At 39.9% G+C, this 24,497-nt stretch overlaps 1 protein-coding gene across 1 annotated transcript; it reads right to left on the reverse strand.

Annotated features, from left to right (window-relative positions):
* Positions 1 to 4,041: 4,041 nt before the first annotated feature.
* pon2.L (paraoxonase 2 L homeolog) lies at positions 4,042 to 23,796 on the reverse strand. Its single transcript, NM_001087180.1, is given in 9 exon segments — positions 4,042 to 4,492; positions 5,675 to 5,803; positions 6,628 to 6,709; positions 8,264 to 8,464; positions 11,468 to 11,594; positions 12,661 to 12,829; positions 13,510 to 13,565; positions 17,868 to 17,941; positions 23,693 to 23,796. Coding segments are annotated over 9 exon segments (1,074 nt in total). The 5' UTR covers positions 23,767 to 23,796; the 3' UTR covers positions 4,042 to 4,330.
* Positions 23,797 to 24,497: the final 701 nt, after the last annotated feature.

Below are 24,497 nucleotides of genomic sequence, written 5' to 3' on the forward strand. Positions count from 1 at the left end.
TGTTACAATTACTTATTTGCATATCTAGAAATTGTTACAAAAGTTTCTTATCTTCTGCTCTGGCTGTTCTGGGCTTTCTACCAAAAGCCAAGTAAGTTAGAAACTTTGTTTCTTTTTCTGGCTGTTCAGTGAAGAGAAAAACTTGATTTTTCAGTACAAATGAGGGACTGCAGGTTGAGCTGTCAAAAGAGGGACTGTCCCTCTAAAAACAGTTGGGAGGTATGCAGAAACTGTTACCCAGAAAGCTCTGCCATTCTCTATACGAGGTGTTGGGGCAGAGGGGCAATTGCATATTTACTGACAAGCACATCCTCCCAACCAAAGGGGGGTGGCCAAAAAGGGGTTACAGTGTCATGAAAGCATGATAAAATAATTGCTGGAATTACAGAAATCCCTGTCGGAAACGTCTCTACCATTGGTTTGTGCCAGTAGATTCTGCACAGATTCATTGCTATAAAAATGCAGAGTGGGTGGGCATGCTGGAGTTCATACAACTCTGTAGTCAGTTGTAGTTTAATCTACACAAAGTTGCAGTGTGATTGCCTGAGTAACACTGTGTTCATAGCTCCCTATTTTGTTTCCTGTGATTAACTCTGTAGTCAGTGGCTATTCCATTCCACACCCACATGAATATTACTCGGTATACCTACTAGTGATGGGCGAATTTGTAGAGAATTCCCTAGACGCTGGCGCCATTTCGCTAATATTTCGCCATTTCGCAAACTTTGGGCTATTTCGCAAATTTTGTGGAAATTTCACAAATTTTTCCGCGAAGCAATACGCCACAAATTCGTCCATCACTAATCCCTACAATATCTCACATTTATGTGCTCTACAGACGAGTCTCGCCTTTGTTCCTACAGAAATCTCATTGTACTTTGTATTAAATGAAATTTTATGGCAATAATGATATGAAACCCTATTTTAGTGGATTGTAATCTTCACTCTCTGCTGCACAGTGGCATAACTTATTACTGGGCCCCACAGCAAATTATTTTTCAGGCCCCCAAAATGTTTAGGTTTTTTTTTTTCATTTTACCAATATTTATTGAAGCTGTATATAAATTAGGGCCATTCTGGACCCCACTGCAGCCGCAGGGTCTGCTTCCTCTTTAGTTACGCCACTGCTGCTGCACATACTTATCTCTCAGACTGTCTCCCCTTCCAGTTTCTCATGCAAACCACTGACTGGTTACTAGGATAAATCGGCACCCAGCAACCAGATATTAAGCTGACCTGGCTATGCAAGTGGCACTCACTGATAGATTATATATATATATATATATATATATATATATATATATATATATATATATATATATATAAATATATATTTTATAGCCCTAGGGTTGCTTGTGAATAGTTTCTATAGAACTAATGGCTTCTGCACTCTTACTGATCCATTCCTTTGGCAGTGGAGCACCAGTTATTTATAATATCATTTCTTCATTGTTATTTTATTTGTATGCTACATAGGACCTATTGATCTACAGTATATGGATTTATTACATGAGGTGTAACTGTATGAATAGATTCTGCCACTAGGTGGAGCACACAGTGATAACTAGAAACTGGAGATTTTCTGCTAAAATCTTAACAAAACTAGAATAGCTGCAGCAGTTGCAGATATAATTGGAAACCAGCTGTACTGTGGGGGTGTCCTACAAAGGATATTACATTTTCAGGCAATGGTTATGTCAACTCATGATCCCTGAAGCATGGACTTTTAGCACACCACATTTTGTTTGATGTTTATATACCGGTAATAATTTTTTTTGCTAGTTTCAGGATGTTGTTTTTGGGCTGCTCCATGAGTATCCATAGATAAATACTTGCTTTCCTGCAGGAGCTCTACTTTACTATTAAAATCTGGGCACTAAAAGTTTACAGCAGTGATCTGCTATGGGGTCTGGAGGAGTGGGAAGGAGGGCTCAGCCTGAAGGCCAATTAGGGTAGAAAATGAGGAGAATGTGAGGTGCAGAGGAATTAATTTCCCCCTGGGCCTGCATGGGAGAGTTGTTGGCAGTGCATTGATTAAGGTGGGACAGTAGGAGAGCTGTCACTTGTTACTTACCACAGTACATTTCTGTTGCTGGGGTTATGATGTCAAAGTGCAAGGTTATCTCAGGGCATGATTGGGCCCTGGAACCACGTATTCTTAGGAGCGGGAAGTTTGGAGGTGATATAAAAAGGGGGTGCCAGAGCAGATACCTCTTCTTCTTGTTCTCGCAGCTGAATAGCTTGTTCACTTGAATTCCCCACTTACCTCCCTAAATATGTTAATATACTATATGTTTTCATCATTATATTAAAAAAAAAATTAAAAAAAACACATTGTCGCAGCATGGAAGAAAATTTGAGGTTAAACAAAGGGCTCATGGCTAGGAATTGTATACGGCTGAGCCTTTTCACAAATGGTCAATCAATAGGCGGCCTGTTAAATGGACTGAGGCTGGCTACGTGTCATTGCCATACATACATACAGATTCAGTTATGAGCTCATATTCATTTATCTGTCATTAATGAATTTGTTGTTAAAACTTTATTGAGTTATAATAAATGATGTGGCCTTTCGCCTCTCAAGCTATGGTGTCATGTCTCTTTATTGCATGTACAGCATACCTGTCCCATGGCTATTTGCTGTCTTAGCTATACCTGATCTAGTCTGAATATCAGTGAGGATGGGATTTAGGGTGAATATATTTTTCCTAACTAAAACTACGACAGCTAGACCAATATTTGAGTATGAGATAAGATTTGTGAGAGCTGTAGTTCAGCAAAACCTACTGGACTTTATTAATTCTTGCTGAAGCCAGTGAAGTGCTTAGCATGTATAACTGAGTATAATTGCAGATTCGCTGTCCCACAGAATTGTGTAATACTCTTTCCTCCCCTTTCAGGTTTGGTGGGATGGTATTTTATACTATATGTGTAGTATATATATATATATATATATATATATATATATATATATATATATATATATGTGTTTTACAGGGATGCACCGAATCCAGGATTCGGCCAGGATTCTGCCTTTTTCAGCAGGATTCGGCCGAATCCTTCTACCTGGCCGAAACAAATCCGAATTTGCATATGCAAATTAGGGGAGGGGAGGTAAATTGTGTGACTTTTTGCCAAAAAACAAGGAAGCAAAAAATGTTTTCCCCTTCCCACCCCTAATTTGCATATGTAGATTCGGATTGGAATTCGGCCGAATCTTTAGCGACGGATTCCGCCGAATCCAAAATAGTGGATTCGGTGCATTCCTAGTATTTTAGGCTTATCACAGTGCTTAGAAATGGATACGTTCCATATTCAGATGAGTTTATTTTGTTATGGTGATGTTATTTATTATGGCATGACTCCATTCCCAACACCTCTTGTGCTACTTAGCATTTGATGCCCAGCCACGTGCGGTGAATTAACTTCTCTACATATGCCTGATATCAGATACCCAATGCCATTTGTTACTGTAAATAAACTTCTTGCCAATAAGTATTATCAGAAAATTAATGCAATAAAAATTCTCTAAATTCACATCCGGTGTATTTTTTTTCCCTAATTTTTGCTGGTTTGTCTCCATTCATTCTTGTACAACAGCACCGATGGCTCCAAGCCCACTAGAATAACGGCAGGCTTAATGCACAATACATACATGAAATTACCGTTATCATTTGTTTCTCTTAACTCTGCCATGGAGTTCACAAGCTATAGGAGGACAAATACAGATAAATTCACATGGCAGACCCATTGGGCTTTGCATGTCTAAGTTTTACACTTTCAGGGGTTCATGCCCATGAGGTCTGCTGGGTTTCCCCTGATCTGTCCTACTGGATCCATGTATATAGTGTCCTCACTTTTACCAATATTATAATCTGCCCTCATTTATTTTAGCTACATTTGGAACAGAACGTAATAAATGTGGGAAATACAATAAATAATAGGTCATTTTATGAATGATGCAGGTAGAGGTTTGTGAATCAGTACAAAGTTGCTGTGCAGAGACAGATGTACAGAACACAACAGGCTCATCATTTGTTATTAAGGATCAAGTAATAAAAACAGTTTTATTTGCTTTTGCATACGGATTTGGATGATGTACAAAATATTAAAGTTCTAAAGTCTGTTTCATTTATCAACCTTAACCCACATTATTTAAATTTCCCAGGTAATGCATCCGATAGGAAGTCTTGTACAGCGGTTATTCTGCCTTGTTACAAACTTTACACAAGTCGAATCAAGGTATTTTCACAGATAACAATCCACTGGATTATTTAGTTGCTTGCACTGCTGCTCCTCCAGTCGGCAAGAATCAGGAGCCTGGGCGCAACTAACTGAGCTCACAGCACAAAGCTTTGTGGAAGACTGTGCCGATCAGTAGTTTCCCCTCGTAGACAGCAGCAGAGGATGAGGCCTGGATCACAGAACCATTGTTGACATAGACTTGGGTCACTATAGGATTATCCGAATGAATGTTCTGCACACGGATAACCTGCAACACAGAAGCACTGAAATTAAATCAGAGCTGTATCACATCATAATAATGTCAGATTATCAGCCTATTCCATGGAAAAGGCGGCTTCCATATTTAAAGGTTACTGTATCACTGTTATAACATACATTTAACAAAAAAAGCTTATAGCCAATAATTGTAATTGTCCCCATAATGCAGTGGGGTTGGTGGCCACATTCTTCTTCCTGGCACTGATCGGGAGCATCTGGTCCTGTTGGTGAACTGTACACATAGACTTATACTTAACAAGTATATAAAGGCTAGAACACACTGAAACGTGCCAGAGTATTGGGTTTCCATTTTCATTCTGCTGTTTGCCAGCAGTCTAAATCATTACTCTGGATAGGGGAGAATACAAATCATGCTTTGTAAAAAAAAGTGATGATATCATACAGCAACTTCATTCATACAGATGGAAGTTAGCCGGGCACTGCAAAATTCTCGCATCTGTTTTTCGAAGAAAACAAAATACCAGCCTAGTATGGAAATTGCTTCATACATCAAATTTCCACAATGCCACAAAGTTGTGTGTGGAATGTTACCAGCCAATTGATCTAGTCACAACCCTGCTCCCAACACTCACAGTCGGACATAAATTGGACATACACAGAGAGATCATCTCGTTTGGGGATGCCGCCAAATGAGCGGATCTCTGCCCGATATGCCCACCTTGATTTGGGCGATATCAGGGCCCAACGATCACATCATAACGATCGATAAATGGCCGGTCGGATCAATGAACAGATGCGGTCCGTGAGGGGCCCCATACACGGGCCAATAAGCAGCCGACTCGGTCTGTTGGCAGCTTTTATCGGCCCGTGTATGGCTACCTTTACAAATAATCCAAAAAGATTAATTTAGCTGCCATGGACTCAGTGGGTGCATTTGATCTACATAATGTCACTGTGATGACCTCACATTGTACAAGTAACCTTTGACTACGGGAAAGGGAGTAACATTCTATTAGTGACATATCCGCTACCTGCTTATTTGTAGCTATTAGTTACTGCTCCTGAGCACCTGCTACCTTTTATTACATAACCCTGTTTATTTATAAATATGGGTCAACATTACAATTATTTTTTATTATATACACAGTAGTATGTACTCTATAATGGCCCATTATTAGCATCATTAGCACATTGGTGTTTATCTACTTACCTCAGATCCAGGAAGATCGTCAGAATTATAAGAAAACAACTTCCATCCATTTGGGTGGGCTCCAGTCCAAAGATCTCCTGTATTTGGGTCTACAAACAGGTTGTCCAGAAGCGTATCTAATTTCAGGACCTAGTTGGGAGTGTTATTAAACCATTTAACATATATTAGTACGGCACACCATCATGATACAAGTGGACTCTATAACTGTACCTATGGGAAGCAGTTCCACTGTGTGAAAACGTATGGACCATTTATTTATGACACAACAATGTACTAGGTCTGGATTGTTTATGGTAAAGGCATTTCCTAGAAATTAAACAATCCTAAGTGATGGATATCCAAAGGGCTCCTTTAACTCAACAAAAACAAATATTGTTTCCCCCACTGGAGGTGCAGGCTAATAGAGCCTGAAACAATAGGGAAACAATAGTTATTTCATTTCTTTTAAAATGTTCCCCGCAGACAACAGCAAGCCCACCCAAACCGTGAGGAAGCTTCTGGTGCAGGTGGGCATGTTGTGGCACTGAGAATAGCGCAAGAACTTTAGTTTGTTACATGTATCTGTGTGAAGTCACATACATGTGCATATGAGCACACTGGGATAAGCACTAATTATGTGCATGCACGTCCCTAAAAATGGCCACCTGCACTGGGAGTGCCCTCCTAGAGTGGGCAGTGTACCACTCTCAGGGGGCAATTTTTAAAAATATATATATTTTTTCCAGCTGGAGTACAAGCTCTATTTGTCCACACCTCCAGTGGGGGAAAAAAAGTGCCCTTTAAGCTAGACATACATGCCCACATTTGATAAGGCAGTTTTGCCAAAGTACAACATAATGCCTGACCACCTGGGCATGCATGGCAAGTTGGGGGTCTGTTTCAACAAATACTAGGTACCTAGGAGCAATGAAATATTTCACCGTTGCTGCACAGAGGTGTAGAACATCCCTCACCTTTACTGGAGTTAGTGACCAATCTGCTTGTTTTTCCAGGAGGTCAATTGTGTGGCCCATGATATCAGCAACATAGATATACCTAAAGTCAAAAATATACATGATCACTACATGAGATTAATTGCAATGCTGTAATACAGGTATCTGGCACCCTGAGAGCTTAGCACCCGGTGTTTAAGTCTACTAAACAATTTAACATGAAATAAACCCAATAGGAATGTTTTGCCACCAATATGGATTTATGCAGCTTTGTTACCATCAAGTACAAGCTACTGTTTCATTATTACAGAGAAACAACACAAAGTTGAAAGTGAACAGGACACTATGGCACTGGGGTATTTTAAAACTTTCTGGGCAACCCATAGCTGCCTGAATATACAAGTGGGACTTAATGAAATTATGGGACACACATTGCATTGGTGATCATTTTGACACAAGCATCACTGATTTATTTTATTATTGCTGCACTAACAAGGCGATGGAGCCAAGGCTCAACAATTGTGCCTGTGCATGTTGTGCCCTCTTGGAGCATGTAATGGACTCCAGCTGTTACAACCGGTCTACCCTAAGCAAAGAAGGCACAAGCAGCACAGACACAGGACTAGCTCCTTGAGCTCTACTCCAGCAGTATAAAGAGCAGCACCAGTCAGTAGTAACTACAACTCATGGGTGAGAAGGTGCATTGAGGGCAAAAACTGCATTTTACTCCTTTTCCTTTTACATTTTGCACCATTATAAAGAGGGAAAAAAAGTGTTTAGGGAAGCATGTTAGAATTACGGAATAGTGAATAATGCTATTAAGAAGTATTTTTTCATTTTCCAGCACATTATTGTTATAATCCTCTCCTCCCCAGACCCAGGTCTATCTGATCTGCTTAGCAAAATTAAATCCCTCTGGACTGTGCATCATTGAGCCAAAATATGTCCTAAAGTCTGACTGACTATAACTAGCTATAACTATAACTACATCTGCAAACAAGCAACCCTTTTAGGTGTAGCATGCTGACACAGCAGAAGAAAAAGTCAGTTAAACAGAGTGACAGTGCAGTCCCCTTTTCAACAAATTCAGGCTTAGCTGAACATTTAGTTATTTTTTAAGCTAAATGAGGAAATTAAAACTACTCCATGTTTTCACTTTAAGGGGTAGATAATTAGATTACCAAAGCACAAATAATCCCCTGCATCATGGACTTCACTTTATCGGAGCTCTGCGAATATAATTATCTACCTTGTGAGGCCCAAACATGGAGTTGCTTGAATTCTCCATTTAGTTCAAGAAATAACAAAAACACAGATTTTTTTTTGTAAATCAATAGGCAAAATGTATGTCCAGCACAAGCTCTAATCTTTGCATTTATGTTGAACAAGGGGTGAACTGCTCCTTAAAGCTGCCACTGAGATACAAACCAGATCCCCTAACCCAGCTCCAGGTTATATAAAAAAGATAATTATTGTATAATAAACAAACAGCATTTAATCTCTTGCCAACACTTCTTTCTAGTAGTTACAGTAGAGAAGCCAGGCTACAGGATTATAAAAGCACTAGGATATCTGTCAAATGAAGTCTGGGTTCAGGGACATCTGAATAAAACATTTAATAGACCATTGAAAGAAAAGTGAGAAAGTCACTAAGTACTTGTTATCTGTTGACATTGCTATTCCATTGGCGTAATAATATCCAGACGAAACCTGTTTCACCTCAGTTGGACTGTAATAGATGACGTTTGACCAAGCAATGCCCAAAAATATCTCCAGCTGTCTCATGGTGAAGTCTGTGAAGTATAAATCGTTGGTGGTGTAAAAGCTTTCTGGTCCAACAGCAACAATATCGTTTGCGCTGCAAGAAGGTTGGTATGAGTCAGTATGCTTATGACAAGTTATGTTATGAGTTAAGAACAACATTTAAAGCACCAAACATGCATTGCTTAATACACTAAGGCTTCGACTACACGGATGTTTTCGGCGCGATCCGACAAAACGCATGCGACGGAAATCCGACTGCATCTGACAGTCACGTCAGATCAACGCTGCAACTTCATCCGACATTTCTACCTCTTACCTAATTTCTGTCACATGAGATTTGTTGCAGCAAGTCTGATCGCGCCGAAAAACGTCCGTGTAGCCCTACCCTTAAGGGAAAAAAAACATCTTGATGCTCCATCTTGTACAATTTTTACATTTTGTTTACATACTACTCTCTGGTATTCATAGGGGTAACACAAAAAAAAAAAAAAAAAAAAAAAAAAAAAAAAGTATATTTTGCTTTTTCTCAAAAAAAAAATAAAATCACATCAACAGAACATGATGAACAGCTGTAGAACTGAAGCTCATTAATCCTGTTAATAGAAACCACTCATATGTATGGTACATGGGCCCAAATACCTGCCAGGATGAGAGTACTATAACAGTGCCTTGTGACATACTTATTATCAATAGGATCATATATACATATTTGTGCCTTGCCAGGTATCATAAAAATAATTTTGGAGGATGACTTTATGCTAAAAACTTTCAATGTTGAAAGATGTATGGGATTTCTGCAACCCATTTGCTAAAAAAGTTGATGCATTTATTATGTAAATAAAAAACACTATATTTAATTGCAAATACAGATATGGGACCTGCTATCCAGAATGCTCGGGACCTGGGGTTTTCCGGATAAGGGATCTTTCTGTAATTTGGATCTCCATACCTTAAGTCTACTATAAAATCATTTAAACATTAAATAAACCCAATAGGCTGGTTTTGCTTCAATTAAGGATTAATTATGTTTTATTCGGGATCAAGTACAAGGTATTGTTTTATTATTACAGAGAAAGAACGGATTCTGTTTGGAAATTATGGACACCACTTCCTCTGGGCTAAAGAGGAAATAAAATGTAATGTATAAAGGCTGGAGTGACTGGATGTGTAACATAATAGCCAGAACACTACTTCCTGCTTTGCAGCTCTCTTGCTTTCCACTGATTGGTTACCAGGCAGTAACCAATCAGTGACTTGAGGGGGGGGGCACATGGACCATAACCTTTGTTTTTGAATCTGAGCTGAATGAGGAGGATCAATTGGAAACTCACTGAACAGTTATGTCCCATGTGGCTCCCCTCAAAGTTGCTGACTAAGAGTTAGAGAGCTAAAAAGCAGGAAGTAGTGTTCTAGCTATTATGTTAAAGCATCCAGTCACTCCAGTCTTTATAGATGTGCCACAATTTTTTAGAACATGTTGCTGGCATCAAATTCAAAATTAGCATATATTTCTTAACATTCTATGTGTTGTCGTACTATTTTCAGTCAAATAAAGGGTTTAAACAATTTGCGAATATTGGCATTCTGCTTTGAAACAGGGTTGTACAAAGATGCTAAAGCCATTAGCTGGGTAGGCCAGATCAAGAACAAAACTCCTGTAGCAAAGGGATACCTTCATTTTCTTTACTAAAATTACTTCTCTAGTTCAGTGTAACACAGAGACAGCCTTTACTGTAGCTTGGGTCTGTATGTAGATCCTAGTGAGGTGCTCCAAACAGTGCTGCCTAACTTGTCTTATACCTGCTCCAGTCTCTGGTTAAGTGATTAAGATGACAGCGAGTGAAGTACAGAGGAACTGAGAGAACAGGGGAGGTCAGATCAATTTACGCAATGCTGAGTGACAGGAGTCTGACAGTAATAGATATTTTGTCCCCAATAGAAGTTGTGCCAGCTCTTTATTCCCTCTGTGTTACAGTGAAACAGGGTGATGATTTCAGTAACAGGGAAATCAGAATGACTACTATCAAGACTATAGCAGACACTAATGTTTAGCCATTTTTACAGAGCATTACTGAAGGTTACTGCTCAGTAATAACTTAACTAGTGATGGATGAATCTGACCCGTTTTGCTAAAAATTCGCCAAAAAGCACCGAAGTTTATTGGCGGCAAAAAAACCAAAGTTTGAACAAATTGCAAGAGTTTTTTGATGAGACAAATTGACGCACAACAAAATGTTTCACCCATTATAATCTATGGGCATTATTTTTGCGGAAACAACTCTCATCACTAATCTTTACTGATCACCAAATCGGATTTATCCAGTTTGCATCAAGGATTAACAATCAAGAGGGGTGTTAAGAGATAATCAATGCTCTAACATTCCACTTAAAGGGGTTGTTCACCTTTAAGTTATGATGTAGAGAGTGATATTCTGAGACAATTTGCAATTGGTTTTCATTTTATATTATTTGTCGTTTTTGATTTATTTCGTTTTTTTATTCAGCAGCTCTCCAGTTTGCAATTTCAGCAATCTGGTTGTGAGGATCCAAATTACCCTAGCAACCATGCATTAATTCGAAGGTGATGCTGGAATGTGAATAGGAGAGGCCTGAATAGAAAGGCGAATAATAAAAAGTAGCAATGACGTTTTTAGATGGGGTCAGTGACCCCCATTTGAAAGCTTGGAAAGATTCAGAAGAAGTCATATAATTAAACTATAAAAAAAATGAAGACCAATTGAAATGTTGCTTAGAATAGGCCATTCTAGAACATATTAAAGTTAACTTAAAGGTGAACCACCCCTTTAACAGAATGACTGCTAAAATCACTCAAACACATTCTGACCAAATGACACTAAAAAGCCTAGAATAGTCTTAGTAAATCCGCCTGTTATGTGATTCTTTCCTCTTATTTGCAGAAGCAGCTACAGTATTTTAATATCTTCTAGTTTTGAAACTTATTAAATTAATCAGTCTTAATCTTCAAGCTATAGAGCAGCTTCTTCATACTGTTAGAAGACGAGTTGATGTAGTTGCCTTGTGCTATGGTTTGACAATGAGTAAACACTGCTTAGTCACAACATTGGTCTTTCTTTACCTCCACAGTAAGTCATGTTTAATTGTTTTCAAGTGCAAAAGAACATTTTCCTCTTCTTCAAATTTAAACAGCTCAATAGTGGTTTTATAGAGAGGGTGATTCACCACAAAAAGATAAACAGTGTCATCTACAAAAAAAAACAAAAAACAGTAAAGACATATTACAATCATTAATTGTGATCTTGTATTAATTCTACAATAACTTGCAGCACTGTGAAGCATTTGTCTATTATGGGTATCTTCCATATTATGAAGTGAGGAGCTCCACTTCTACCAGTTATAAATCTTAAAAAAAAAGACCATGTTGTTAACTCTAGTTTTACAGCATTAGGTTAAAAGTAACTGGAAACACTATTTGGCCAAAAACGTCCAGATGCCACAAAAGTCATATCTTAAGTTGGAACAGAAACGGACCCAATTCCAAACTGGTTCTGAAAGCAACGTGAGCACTATTTATATGAACTTTAGATTTGATAGGCTGGAGTGGTGTAAATCACAGGACTAGAATACTGGGGCAATGGAAATGCACGTTCTAGTGTAAAAGGTCTGACAAGAGTGTTTGGGTTTTAAAGATGCAAGTAAGACGAGAAGGAGAAACACTACAGGTATGGGATTATCCAAAATGCTCGGGACCTGGGGCTTTCCGGATAACGGGTCGTTCCATAATTTAGAACTTCATACATTAAGTCTACTAGAAAATAGGCTGGTTTTGCTTCTAATAAGGATTAATTATATCTTAGCTGGGATCAAGTACTTTTATTATTACAGAGAAAAAGGAAATAGTTTTAAAAATTTGTATTATTTGATTATAATGGAGTCTATGGGAGACTGCCTTTCCGTAATTCGGAACCAAATATAAAACAAAAAAGTGTCACACAGTCAAAATTGATAGTCAGGGCTAAGTAGCCACTATCACACAAACCAATATCATACACACAATACACTCTGTAATAGTCAACTAGATTTTAATTTCTGTATTTTGCTTAAATACTCCTGTCCACTCCTGCTCCTTCTGTTCATATAAACTGCTGCAACTCAAAGAAAAAGATATAACAGCCCACACACAGCTAGATACCACTTATTTGGTAAAAAGACAAACATTCCTAAATGCAATTCTTAAATTGCCTTCTATTCTTCACATTGGTGTAACTAGCACTCAACAAAATCTGCGATGGAGGCCCAGATGGCACTTGCCTTTTGGATCTATGTAGGTGCTCATTCCATGAGGGTTAAACGTAGAAAAGTCAAATCCTCTACTGAGACGCAAAGGGACCGGCCGTAGCTTTTCATCATTCAGATCCAACAGAAAGATTTCTCCTGGTTTGTCAGGCTGAAAGTTCATGACGCCAGGATATTTCAAACCCTAAAAGGATGTATTCAAAAGTAAGAAGTAAAAATTTGATACACACCGACATGACAAAAAGATCCCTCAACACCAGAGATCCTCTATAGTTCAAGGGGTTGTAGAGTAATATTCCGAGACAAATTGCAATTGGTACTCATTTTTATGATTCACTGTAAACAGGTAAAACTAGTCTCTTTATAAATACTTTTATTCAACATAAACCAATAAAATAAGGCCTGTGCTAAAAATTAAGGGTGCACCAATTTTAGGATTCAGCCGAATCGCAAATCCTTTGTGGCATATGCATGCACTGCGTTTATATACATTTTCTGAAAATGCAAGTGCATATTTGTGAATTTGAACACTAACCTGTTTTATGTGTTTTATGTGCTTTCTGAATGTTGCTTTACCCAGCAGAGGACCATGCAGTTACAGCCATTAGTTTGAGTACAATAGCTTTTCCTATGCACAAGTATCCCACTACAAGAATTACATGCACATAGAACATATCCACAGTCTAGCCGGCCGGGCCTTGCTTGGCCACAAGCCTACACAATGCCAACATTATTCCATACACATGGATACATGTATGGAATGTTCACTGGATGTTCTTTCAAAAGCTTTAACAAACCAATGGTTCTTTATTAACTGAAAAAGCAGCATAACCTGAATATAGGAATGTCTCAGCATGCACTTACAGAGCTAATAAATGCCAGCCCATTTGGAAGGATTTCAATATCTTCAGATCCAAATTCTGCAAAAAATAAAAGAAAATGTAACTTTAAAGTTGATGTATAAAACGTTTAATTTCAGAATAAAAGGGTGTTTACTTGGCCATAAAAAGTCTTGGCGGAAGTACAAATTGACTGATACACAGACCACACTTAGTAGTTTTGTATAGCTTTTATAAAGGATTTCTAGCTTGCAGCCCTGCACCTGTTCTTGAACTTCCATTCCCAGCACCCCACCAACCTCATGTCAGATGCACAAGGACCCTCCTATAGAAAATAATATAATAAGGGCATTTCTGCTGTCACAAATGTATATTTGTAAGTGCTTCAGTAGAATATTTCATATTTGTGACCGACCTAGTGGATCTCAGGTATTTTAGACTTTAGTTTGCAAAATAAAGAGACAGGATTGGAAAGCCTTTAACAGAGACCCCAGTAGAGTGAAATTCATAAAGGCCTTTCTACAACACAGTTCCTTCTCGAAGGCCTTAAAGAATTTCACTTGATAATTCTTGGCCTCTGGGTTCCTCGCAGTGATCCTCACACAGGAAGTGATCATCTCCATTTCCTTTATTTACATGCTGTAGTTCCCTAAGAAGTGACACGAGTTCCTCAGTCTGTGAGGCACAACAGCAGATATATACTACATTCATGCCGCCACTAGCCAAGTCAGTTTGAAAAATCACTAGCGCACACACTAAGGGAAGAACTACACGAGTGCTTTTACCTGCGATAACATCCGTTACAACACGCGGAGCTGAATCGCAGGTGTCACGTCGGAAGCGCCTAATCTAAGATAAGTAATAGAAATGTCTGTGGCATCCGACACAACAATGAAGCGACAACGTCCGACATTTCTATAACTTACCCAAGATTCTGCGCATCCGACGTGCCTCCTGCGATTTATCTCAGCGCGTCAGAACGGATACTATCGCACGTAAAAACAATCTTGTAGTTCTACCCTTAAAAGGAAAACTATACCCCCAAAATGAATACTTGAGCAACAGATAGTTTATATCAAATTAAGTATTAAAGAATCTTACCAAACTGGTATATATATTTAAGTAAATATTGCACTTTTATATCCCTTGCCTTGAACCACCATTTCGTGATGGTCTGTGTGCTGCCACAGAGATCACCAGACTGGATATAATACAACTCTAAAGGTGGCCATACACAGGCAGATTAAAGCTGGCGATATTGGTCCTTAAGACCAGTGCTGTCCAACTTCTGTGGTACTGAGGGCCAAAATTTTACTGGCCTATGTGGTGGAGGGCTGATAATATAAGTCAGTGTTGGCCACTCCCCCTTTTAAACCATATCCACAAGAACTTTGAAGATCATATCCACATTAACGGTGGTAGCACACCAAAAAACCAAATGGTTGGTGTTCACTCCAGGGAAATCACTCATATGTGAAAAATTGAAGTCATGTTAAAACATAACCTCAAATCCATATGCTTCATTCCCCCCTATGATAATACAACCACCCCCCCAACAATTTCCAAATGCTAACAAACCCCTAACAGGCTTACATTCCACAGGTAGCATAGGGCAAGCAGAGAATGGCACACACAAGCAGCACTGGGCTGGGTGTGCAGAGAATGGCACACCCAAGCAGCACTGGGCAAGCTGGTGCCTCATTAACCTTTTGAATAAGATGTGAACAGGTGAACAATGTGGGCAGTTTCAGTCTGGGTCTCAACAGTCCAGGCCTTTAGGATATAAACAATTGAGGTGTCACAAGTGTGAACAATACAGGAGGATCACAGGTGTGAACAATACAGGGGATTAGTCTGAATTTGAGGTTTAAACAATGCAGGGGTCAGTTAATCTCTGTAGTGATACCCTTTTAAATCTTACACATGGTAAACAGACACAGCATGTGGGGGGGGCACAGAAGGGGGGGTGGACAGCCCTGCTTTAGATTGATAACAGGTTATCTGCCCCTGTGCGGGGGTTCCCGACGGGTCCACCCGATCAATATTAGGCCAAAGAAAAAAATCAGCCAGATATCGATTTGTCAAGTTTGATTTTTTGCAACGATCTAGGACCGTATCGGCTAGTAGATGTGGTCCTGCGACCTGTCGGTGCCCATTCGTAGCATTGTAATCCGATCATTCGGCCCTGTTCGGATTCACCCGATATCGCCCAGCCGTTAGTGGGCATATTGGGTTAAGATCTGCTCGTCTGGCGACCTCTCCAAACGAGCAGATCTAATAGTGTATGACCACCGTAACAGAAAGAAATGTGGGAGCAAAAGACAGAACTCTGTCTATTAATTGGCTCATGTGACCTAACATGTTTGGTTTGTCTGTGTGCACTGTGAATCATACAATCGGCCCTTATTTTTTTTTTTAAAATGGCAATTCTATTTAGGATTACCCAATGGCACATACTACTAAAAAAGTATATTATTATGAAGATGGTTTATTCACATGAAGCAGGGTTTTATGTAGGAGTTGTTTTTTTTCAATTCTTTTTTATAGAGATCTACATTGTTCAGGGGGGTATAATTTCCCTTTAATAAAATGCTTTGCCAATAAACTGCAACAGGTTACAGAATGATTGCATATCTAATGGGTAAATATTGATGCAATGATATTGAAGGTCAGATTCTGAATGGAGTAACAAAGCTGTAGTTCATTGTATACTTCTGAACAGTCTGCAGCAATCACATGTCTATTCATGTACAAGATATGGAGTTGTGCAATGTTTTGTCTCCTTTGTTAGGAGTATTTGCAGCACCTGATTGTCGTGTCTCCTTGTAACAGAAGTCTACAACCTTTTGTTCTTTTAAATCTCTTGTGCACCGCTAATTTATGGCATGTTTGAAAACCTAATGTGACGATGCACCATATCAGTGTATGGTGCACGGACAGATGAGGAAGTAAAGAGGAGCCACAGCACCTCCTGTTCCCAACAGTAGGGCTGTTGCCCGATTGAGCAGAGCAGTGGGGCCCATATTGTGTGCAGCCCTTTAAAGGGTATATCGTGCCCATCATGTATGGCCTGTCAAGACTGAGCAAAAAACTGTACTATAATAAATGAAGCAAGACACACAGTAGCGAATCAAGAGTGTACTTTTAAACAGCAGAGCAGTAAATGCAAGCTGTTGCTAAGGTTACCAGAACTGGAGCAAATACTGATCCTGCTATTACATTACAGCAGTGGCCGGCAGCGTGCGACATGTTGGTTTTACAGCCAGCAATTTCAGTTATTTCCAATGGAGACATTTTTGGGAGATTCGTTGCTCACAGCCTCATATAAATAATCATGGCCGACAAATCTCCCTGTCGGCCACTGCCCTTATATGTTTTAAATGCATCATAAGATTTTAAAATCTCTTGGCATTAAATATATTGTACTGAAAACGCACTTGTCTCTTTTTAAAGGCCATGTAAAGTCTAAACTAGACTAAGGCTAGAAATGCTGTATTTTGTATGCTAAATATAAACATGAACTTACTGCACCACAAGCCTAACCAAACAAATAATTTATGCTTTCAAAGTTGGCTACAGGGGGTCACCATCTTGTAACTTTGTTAAACATCTTTGCAAGACTAAGACTGTGCACATGCTCAGTGTGGTCTGGGCTGCTTAGGGATCATCATAAACAAAGCTGCTTGAGTTCTGCATGGCTGGGAAGTAAGGCTGGGGCTCCCCCTGCTGTTCATAAGTATGATTGTTTCCCTGCTCAGCAGTTAGGGACCGTCTGACAATTCCTATCCACAGCAGTAAATGAAGGGAGAATTTCACTGCATACAGTCAGGTTTCTTATAAAAACGGTACACATTTTTTAAATTAAAGTATATTGGAGATAGGTTTCTTTTTCATTAAAGAAAGTAAAAATTGGATTTCATTTTTTTGCCTTTACATGCCCTTTAATAGTCGACACTTGCACAGAGGCCATAATCTCAATAAATACAAAAAAAAACACATCTCAAAAAATGTATAAAACCCATATGTGACGTTACTTTTAGGCCTATGCCACACAAGTTGGTGATCCACCCTGTATGCAAAGTCATGAACGAGATCTAACTGTCCCTTGGAATATAAAGCAAATCTCCAGAAAATGCAAACACATGAAGTGGGTATGAGGTGCCAAAATTTCTCTACATTATAACTTTCATAAATTATTATATGAATATATCCTTCCACAAATTTAAGTTGAGTTTAAGTTTGGATGGTTGACCATTGATTACACAGTGGTATTTAACATATCCCCCCCCAACTCATTATTGTATACAACACATTTCTAAATTATACTATTTTTATTACTATTTTCTGTGAAAAATTACAAAAAAAACTGTTTTAGATACATACCAATTCCTTTTAAAAGCTGGCAATTTGGAAGAAGATCTACTGGATCTACTTTTCTAAAGGCGTTTGCTCGATGGCTGAAAAAAATATATAAGCAAGATAGCAGCAATGTATTAATAACACAGACCCTACATCATGTCCCTGAAGTACTTTCTCTGGGTTTAGGCGGAGCAGGCAGGGATTTTACAGTGTACCACTAATTAGGGATGCTAAGACAGACAATCTAGAGAAAAAAAAAAAAAAAGAAGAGACTTGCATCCTGATGCAGCCACAGAGCATAAGTCAAAGAATACCATTTTAAAGGTTACGTTTGAACAGAACAAGGGAATTGCTAATTTAAAGCAGGACTGCTAACCATGTGGTAGCCCTATATGAAAATGATGTTGGGATTTAGCTGCCCTAAAAAGTTAACCCCATCCAAAACAGTTTTTGGCATTAATAGAGAAAGAAAATTAAATACTAAGCAACTTTCCAATAAACAAAAATTAAAAATGTCAGTGGATTTAAAATTATTTGTAAAGCAGCATCCCTCGGACTCCTGAAGCCAGCAGGAGATAGTTTATCAAGAAGCCTGGAGGAGAACTGGCATCTACTACACTGTTTCAAAAGGCCAATCAGAAAAAACTAAAAAGGGATATACAAATACGGCTTTCAGATGAAATAATAATGTTAATCCAGTTGAAAATGTTCAGTGAATGTATATCAAAAGCTGCTTAGAATCATATGATCATTAAATATGTTAATTTTTGGGTCAAGTTCTGTTCACTACACAAAACAATTCTGTCGACTTGGCAACAGTTCTGGTTAGTGCAGAGCGCAGTGTTCCCTTTTGCACAGTTCATGTGTGGAATATGGCAAAGTGCCCCAAAAATTGTTTATTTAAGGTTAGGAGCTATACGAAGAATCCTAATACCCGCATTTCAATTATATCTATCATTTAACAGTCTGTTGTCCACTTTAGGAACAACTGGTTTACCCCAAATTAATAGGGTCACTGCTTTATACCAAGCTATGAAATCGGATGCCCAACAGCTTGTCGGATCAGATGAAGTTGGATGGAGTCTTTATGCTTCAAATTAAATATTGGCTTCAATTCTGCCATTTCTCTTCTTGTTTACCAAGTAAATAGAACATAGAAAAAGCAGACACCTGCAAGGTAATCTGCCCCGGGAACAGGAGAATAGGGCTGGGTGCTAAGAATGTTTATGATGAGGAAGAAACTAGTTTAATAGAGGTTTTATAATATCAAATGACCAAGATTAACATGTACATCCCCGAGCAAAGTATCCAGCGGGAATGCTCAAGTTTAAGATCACCAGGCCCAATATTAGACAACACTAGCATTTAGCATAGAATGTGAACAAATAATGGAGTTCTCCCCGGTTAGTTGCTTAATATTTTCTTTGAGCAATACAATGTAACAGGAGTAACTGTCAACCAAAAAAAAGTTTCTTCCACAACAATATAAATCATAGTAAAGTAGTATTGATTTACAAGTATGATGCTTCTGGATGGGTTCTACGTTCTTCCTGTGCATAGGTAGGAAAGTCCTGCGAATATGACCTTCATTCCTTTAATAATATATTCATAATATGGAATTCTTTCCGTTAACAGCAAATAAATAAGATGGCCTTCATTCCATTAAAGGGGTAGTGGTTCACGTATGTTACAGAATGACCCATTCTAAACAACTTTCAAATTGATCTTCATTTCATTTGTAATCGTTTTTTAATAATTTGCTTTCTTCTGACTTTTTCAGCTTGACCCCCATCTAAATACAATTGCTCTGTAAGGCTACAGTTTATTGATATTGCTACTTTTTATTACTTATCTTTCTATACAGACCCTCCCCTATTTATATTCCAGTCTTTTAGCTATGTTTTATTTATATTCCAATCTCTTAGCTATGTTTTATTTATATTCCAGTCTCTTAGCTATGTGCCTCCTGTCTAGGGATGTAGCGAACGGCGGAAAAAATGTTCGCGAACATATTCGCGAACATGCGTCCAAAAATGCGAATGGTTCGCGAACGTCGCGAACCCCATAGACTTCAATGGGAAGGCGAATTTTAAAAGCTAGAAAAGACATTTCTGGCCAGAAAAATGATTTTAAAGTTGTTTAAAGGGTGCAACGGCCTGGACAGTGGCATGCCAGAGGGGGATCAAGGGCAAAAATGTATCTGAAAAATACATTGTTGACACAGCGCTGCGTTTTGTGCTGTAAAGGGCAGAAATCACACTACGTCACTCAGGTGATGTTTCTGGACACGGAATGTGAAAAAGCTCACACAGCTAGGTGGCACTTGGTTAAAGACTGGGCAAACAATGCCTGCAAGGGCAACGTATACAGTAGTGGATACGGAATATATTATTGCTGCTGTAAAAACATCACTCAGGTGATGTTTACGGACACGGAATTATTATTGTTATTTAGACAGAATGTGAAAAAGCTCACACAGCTAGGTGGCACTTGCATACCTCCCAACTGTCCCTCTTTTGACCACTCAACCCCCTGTCCCTCTTTTGTACTGGAAAGTCCCTCTTTTCTCTGCACTGAACAGCCAGAAAAAAAACAGTTTCTAACTTAATTGGCTTTTGGCAGAGAGCTCAGAACAGCTAACAGGTGCAAATAAGATACTTTGTAACAATTTTGACTCTGGTTGGTGCTGGTAGTGGTGAACTACTAGGAGGAGCAGCACACCAGTCCCACTCCCCAACACAGCTAGACTAATAGCACTGGGCTCTTATAGTAGCAAAGTAAAAAAACAAAAAAGAAAATAAAAGCAGTCCTTACAAGGACTATTGGGTTACAGGCAGCAGTCAGCAGATGAGATCAGAAGCAGTGCCCACAGCAGCTACATACAGAGCACTGCAGTAGAAGGTAGATTACTAGTCAGCAATGCTACCTAACCTAAAATGTCCCTCAAATCCCTGCAGAGTTCTGTCCCTACAATACAGAGCAGTATCAAGTAGATTACTAGCCAGCAAAGTTACTATCAACTGTCCCTCAAATCACTAAACAGCTCTCTCCCTACACTAGCTCTTCCAAGCACACACAGGCAGAATGAAAAAACGCTGCAGGGCTTCAGTTTATATATGGAAGGGGAGTGGTCCAGGGGGTGTGGGGGTGGTCCAGGAGGGAGAGCTTCCTGATTGGCTGCCATGTATCTGCTGGTCTGGGGTGAGAGGGCAAAAATAAGCGCCAGCTAAGGCGAACCCAAATTGGCAACGTCGCGCGACGTTCGCAAACGGCCGATGTTCGCGCGAATTAGTTCGCGGGCGAACAGTCCGCGACATCCCTACTCCTGTCCCTCACCCAAAAGAACAATAATGTAGTCAGCGCTGTATTCTAGTGCTGAGCTGCTGGTCTCAGCCAATACCATTCAACTGTATACAATATCTGATTAAAAATCAGAATGACTGTCATGAGATGACAATAGCACCTTCCATAGTGAGAGTCTATTGATCTGCACTGTGTGGGTCATGGAAAGACTGTAATTCTATCTTTATGCCAGAACTAGAGTTGCTAATTTGTCCCAAAACACACCAGCAAGAACAGAAAAGGAGATGGGCATGGCTGTGACCCATCAACCAATAGGATACTTGTATTTAAACAGGTGTCCAGTAAATTCTACCTGCTGATTGGTTGTTATGGGCTACTGCCCTTCGGCAAACTTAGTGCCTTTTATTACATAACCCCAAAAGTGTTTTCTAAAACACTTTTTTTTAAAGATAAAAAAACTGAGCTGCACAAAGTAACTTTTTTCTGGAAATCAATCCTGCCATTTGTTTAGAGCAGGGTTCCCCAACTTTTTTTGGCCTGGGGACCAAAGATCCAAATTTTTGTTGCAAGGACTGGGGGGAGTCGGGAGGGGTTGGTGAGGGGGTCGGCTTTCAATTCGGCACGCTGGCGGCCAATTTGGGCAAGCCGGCGTCCATTTCGGCGTGCCACGTTAATTGATCGGCGGCCCACTTCAGGACTGAACGAATAATTCCACCGGCACACAGGTCTTTAGTTGCAAGCAGGGATAACCCTTGCTAAATTTTTATTTGCGTGATGCAACGTTTCGGGGTGATCCCCTTTGTCAAGCATGAATAAAAATTTAATGTAATAAAAATTTAGCAAGGGTTATCCCTGCTTGCAACTAAAGACCTGTGTGCCGGTGGAATTATTCGTTCTGGAATTTTGTGGGTTTCCGAAGCCCTCTCGGCCGGGCACTGGGCAATACACGATTTGGAGAGCCAGGGTGTGCAAGCTGGTAACTATATTTGTGTCTATAACCACTTCAGGACTGTCCACGCCGCGGCCCGGCGGTTGGGGGCCGCTGGTTTAGAGGAGTCAGTTTTAACATAAAAAGCCTCTGGCTACTGAACTGAACTACAAAGACTCACAGAAAATCAAGTGCATCTTGCATTAAAAACTGGAAGAGCTATACAGCCAGAGAACCTAGATGCAAGCAGGTGGCCCATGCAGTTGAAAGAGGAACACATCCCTTGATTAGTGTCAAGTGCAATGTTTTGTGGACAAGCCCCTTTATCCCCAAAATGTTGCACTTGTTAAGGTTTCACTCTGCTGGCAGTTGCCTTGTGTGCTGGTGATTTTTTTTGTTGGAGAGCCATTCCTATGCTAGTTTGGAAAGAAAAGGGTGTGCTAGTATTTTTTTTGTGTTGAAAACAGAATTAATAAATTCAAGCAAGAGTGTGAAGCCAACTGTGCTATGCCATCTTTGCTTTAACATATGCTCCTAGCCATGGGTGCCTTTTTTTATGTGTGTACAATGTGGGTGTGAGCCTTGACCACACTGAGAAGGAAGAATTTTCATGGACGACAAGTAGCAGCCCAAAAGGAATTTGGGGGGAGTTCAGAAAGGCACAGCTAGAACTATCTTTGTTCCTCTCTGATTTATCAGATATCAAGCAAGTTATTGTGACCCCCACACTGAGAAAATACCAAGAAGATGATATAATCTGACAGCTGGCAAAAATAACAGGTTTCCACTAAAGCGAGAGAAAACGGTGTATGATAAAACAGAGTTATACTGGGACTTTACATTTAAATGGATATGATAAATACATTGCCTTGTTTCTAGGGCCCAGTTCTCTGTACAAAGTCGATCCAAGCATAATTCCCATGAGGACTTCGTTCCATTCTAATCTGTTAAGTGGGGGGCGAAATTCCATGGGACACGGAAATCCTGTTTGTTGGTGTAACTGCTTCCCCCGCCTCTATTCCATTTCTGGGATCCAGTACTGTTTGCTAAGCCACAATGGGAATCTTGCCCATATACTGCCTTTTGGCCGGCAACCATCTGTACTGGACTGATCTTTCCCTCACATTCCTTTCCACCATGAGATTTACACATTAATTACAAATAACACTGCCAGCTCCCAGCCCTCAGTAGCCATTGTTATACTTCCCATGCCCAGCAGCCCCGGCTAGTAAAGACAAAACTAGTTGCACTAGGGTGTAAGAGGGACCCTGCCTGGGGAATGTTGCTGGTGCTGCTTTATTTGCTCATAGTCAATGCTTCTTCCTATAGACAGTTAATGCCTGACCTGTCACTGCTCTGTAATCCTGAACTACAACACTCATAAAGCCAGTTCCCTACAACTGATTTGGCTGTGAGTTGCAGTTCATAATAAGCAGTTGCAGAGGACAGCTCCTGCCTGACCCAGAACACAATCTTTTTACTAACACAACGTTCCTGACTCCAAAGGTTAGCGATAATAAATAGCAGGGGCGCAGTTATGAGCATCACATACAGCAGGGGAAGTGCAAGAACCTGCTGCCATACAGTTTGTAAGTTAAGTGCCAAAGAGAAAACCTACCAAAACTGCACGATCCTCTCCCCTATAAAGGCCAGCAGGATGCCAATGAGCGTGACTTTGAGCAGTTTCCCCATGGTTACAGCGCACTGACTGCACCGACGCACAATCAGCCTGGAGACACTTTACTCAGTCCGAGCAGCTGAACTTGGGCAGCAGGGAATGGGGGCGGGGCTCTTGTTGGCTGCGAGTGGGAGGGACTGGGACAGTAATGGGCTGCCTCAGGCTCAAAGGAGAGAGTAAGAAAACAGACATTTATAGTGATGTTTTGGACGGCACAGAACGTTCTTGTGTTTCAAGATTGCATTTTGTTGGCGTGCGGGTATGGGATCTATAATCCAGAAACCTGTTATCCAGAAAGAGCTGAAATTCTGTACAGGGCTGGGGAAGATTCAGCTGGTGACTAGGATGGTAAAATACTGGCTACATGTATAACACACAGCATACCCCCAATGAGAGTTGCCTAATCTGTCCTTTAAAATGAGATGATTGAAATCCACACCCCACCTGCCTAATCACTGATTCATTTGGATGCATGCTGCAGACTGAATTGAATTCCATGCAGAATGCATCTAATTTTCTAATTAATTCCGATACTGGCAGCTGCGGAAATGATACGGTTTTATTTATTATTTATAACCTGTCCTGTGGTCTAGGAAATGTCAAACTGCAATTACAGTGTCTGCTCGGCACCATGTCCATTTCAGGGCTCTTACACATTGGCGGTTATCCTGCGCAGGAGTAGACGCACTCAATTATTGTGAAGGGGGCTGTACTCAAACGCTTGTAAGCGCCAAACACAGATGGG

The sequence above is a fragment of the Xenopus laevis genome, chromosome 6L (assembly GCF_017654675.1).
Source record: "Xenopus laevis strain J_2021 chromosome 6L, Xenopus_laevis_v10.1, whole genome shotgun sequence".
NCBI classification, from domain to species: domain Eukaryota; kingdom Metazoa; phylum Chordata; class Amphibia; order Anura; family Pipidae; genus Xenopus; species Xenopus laevis.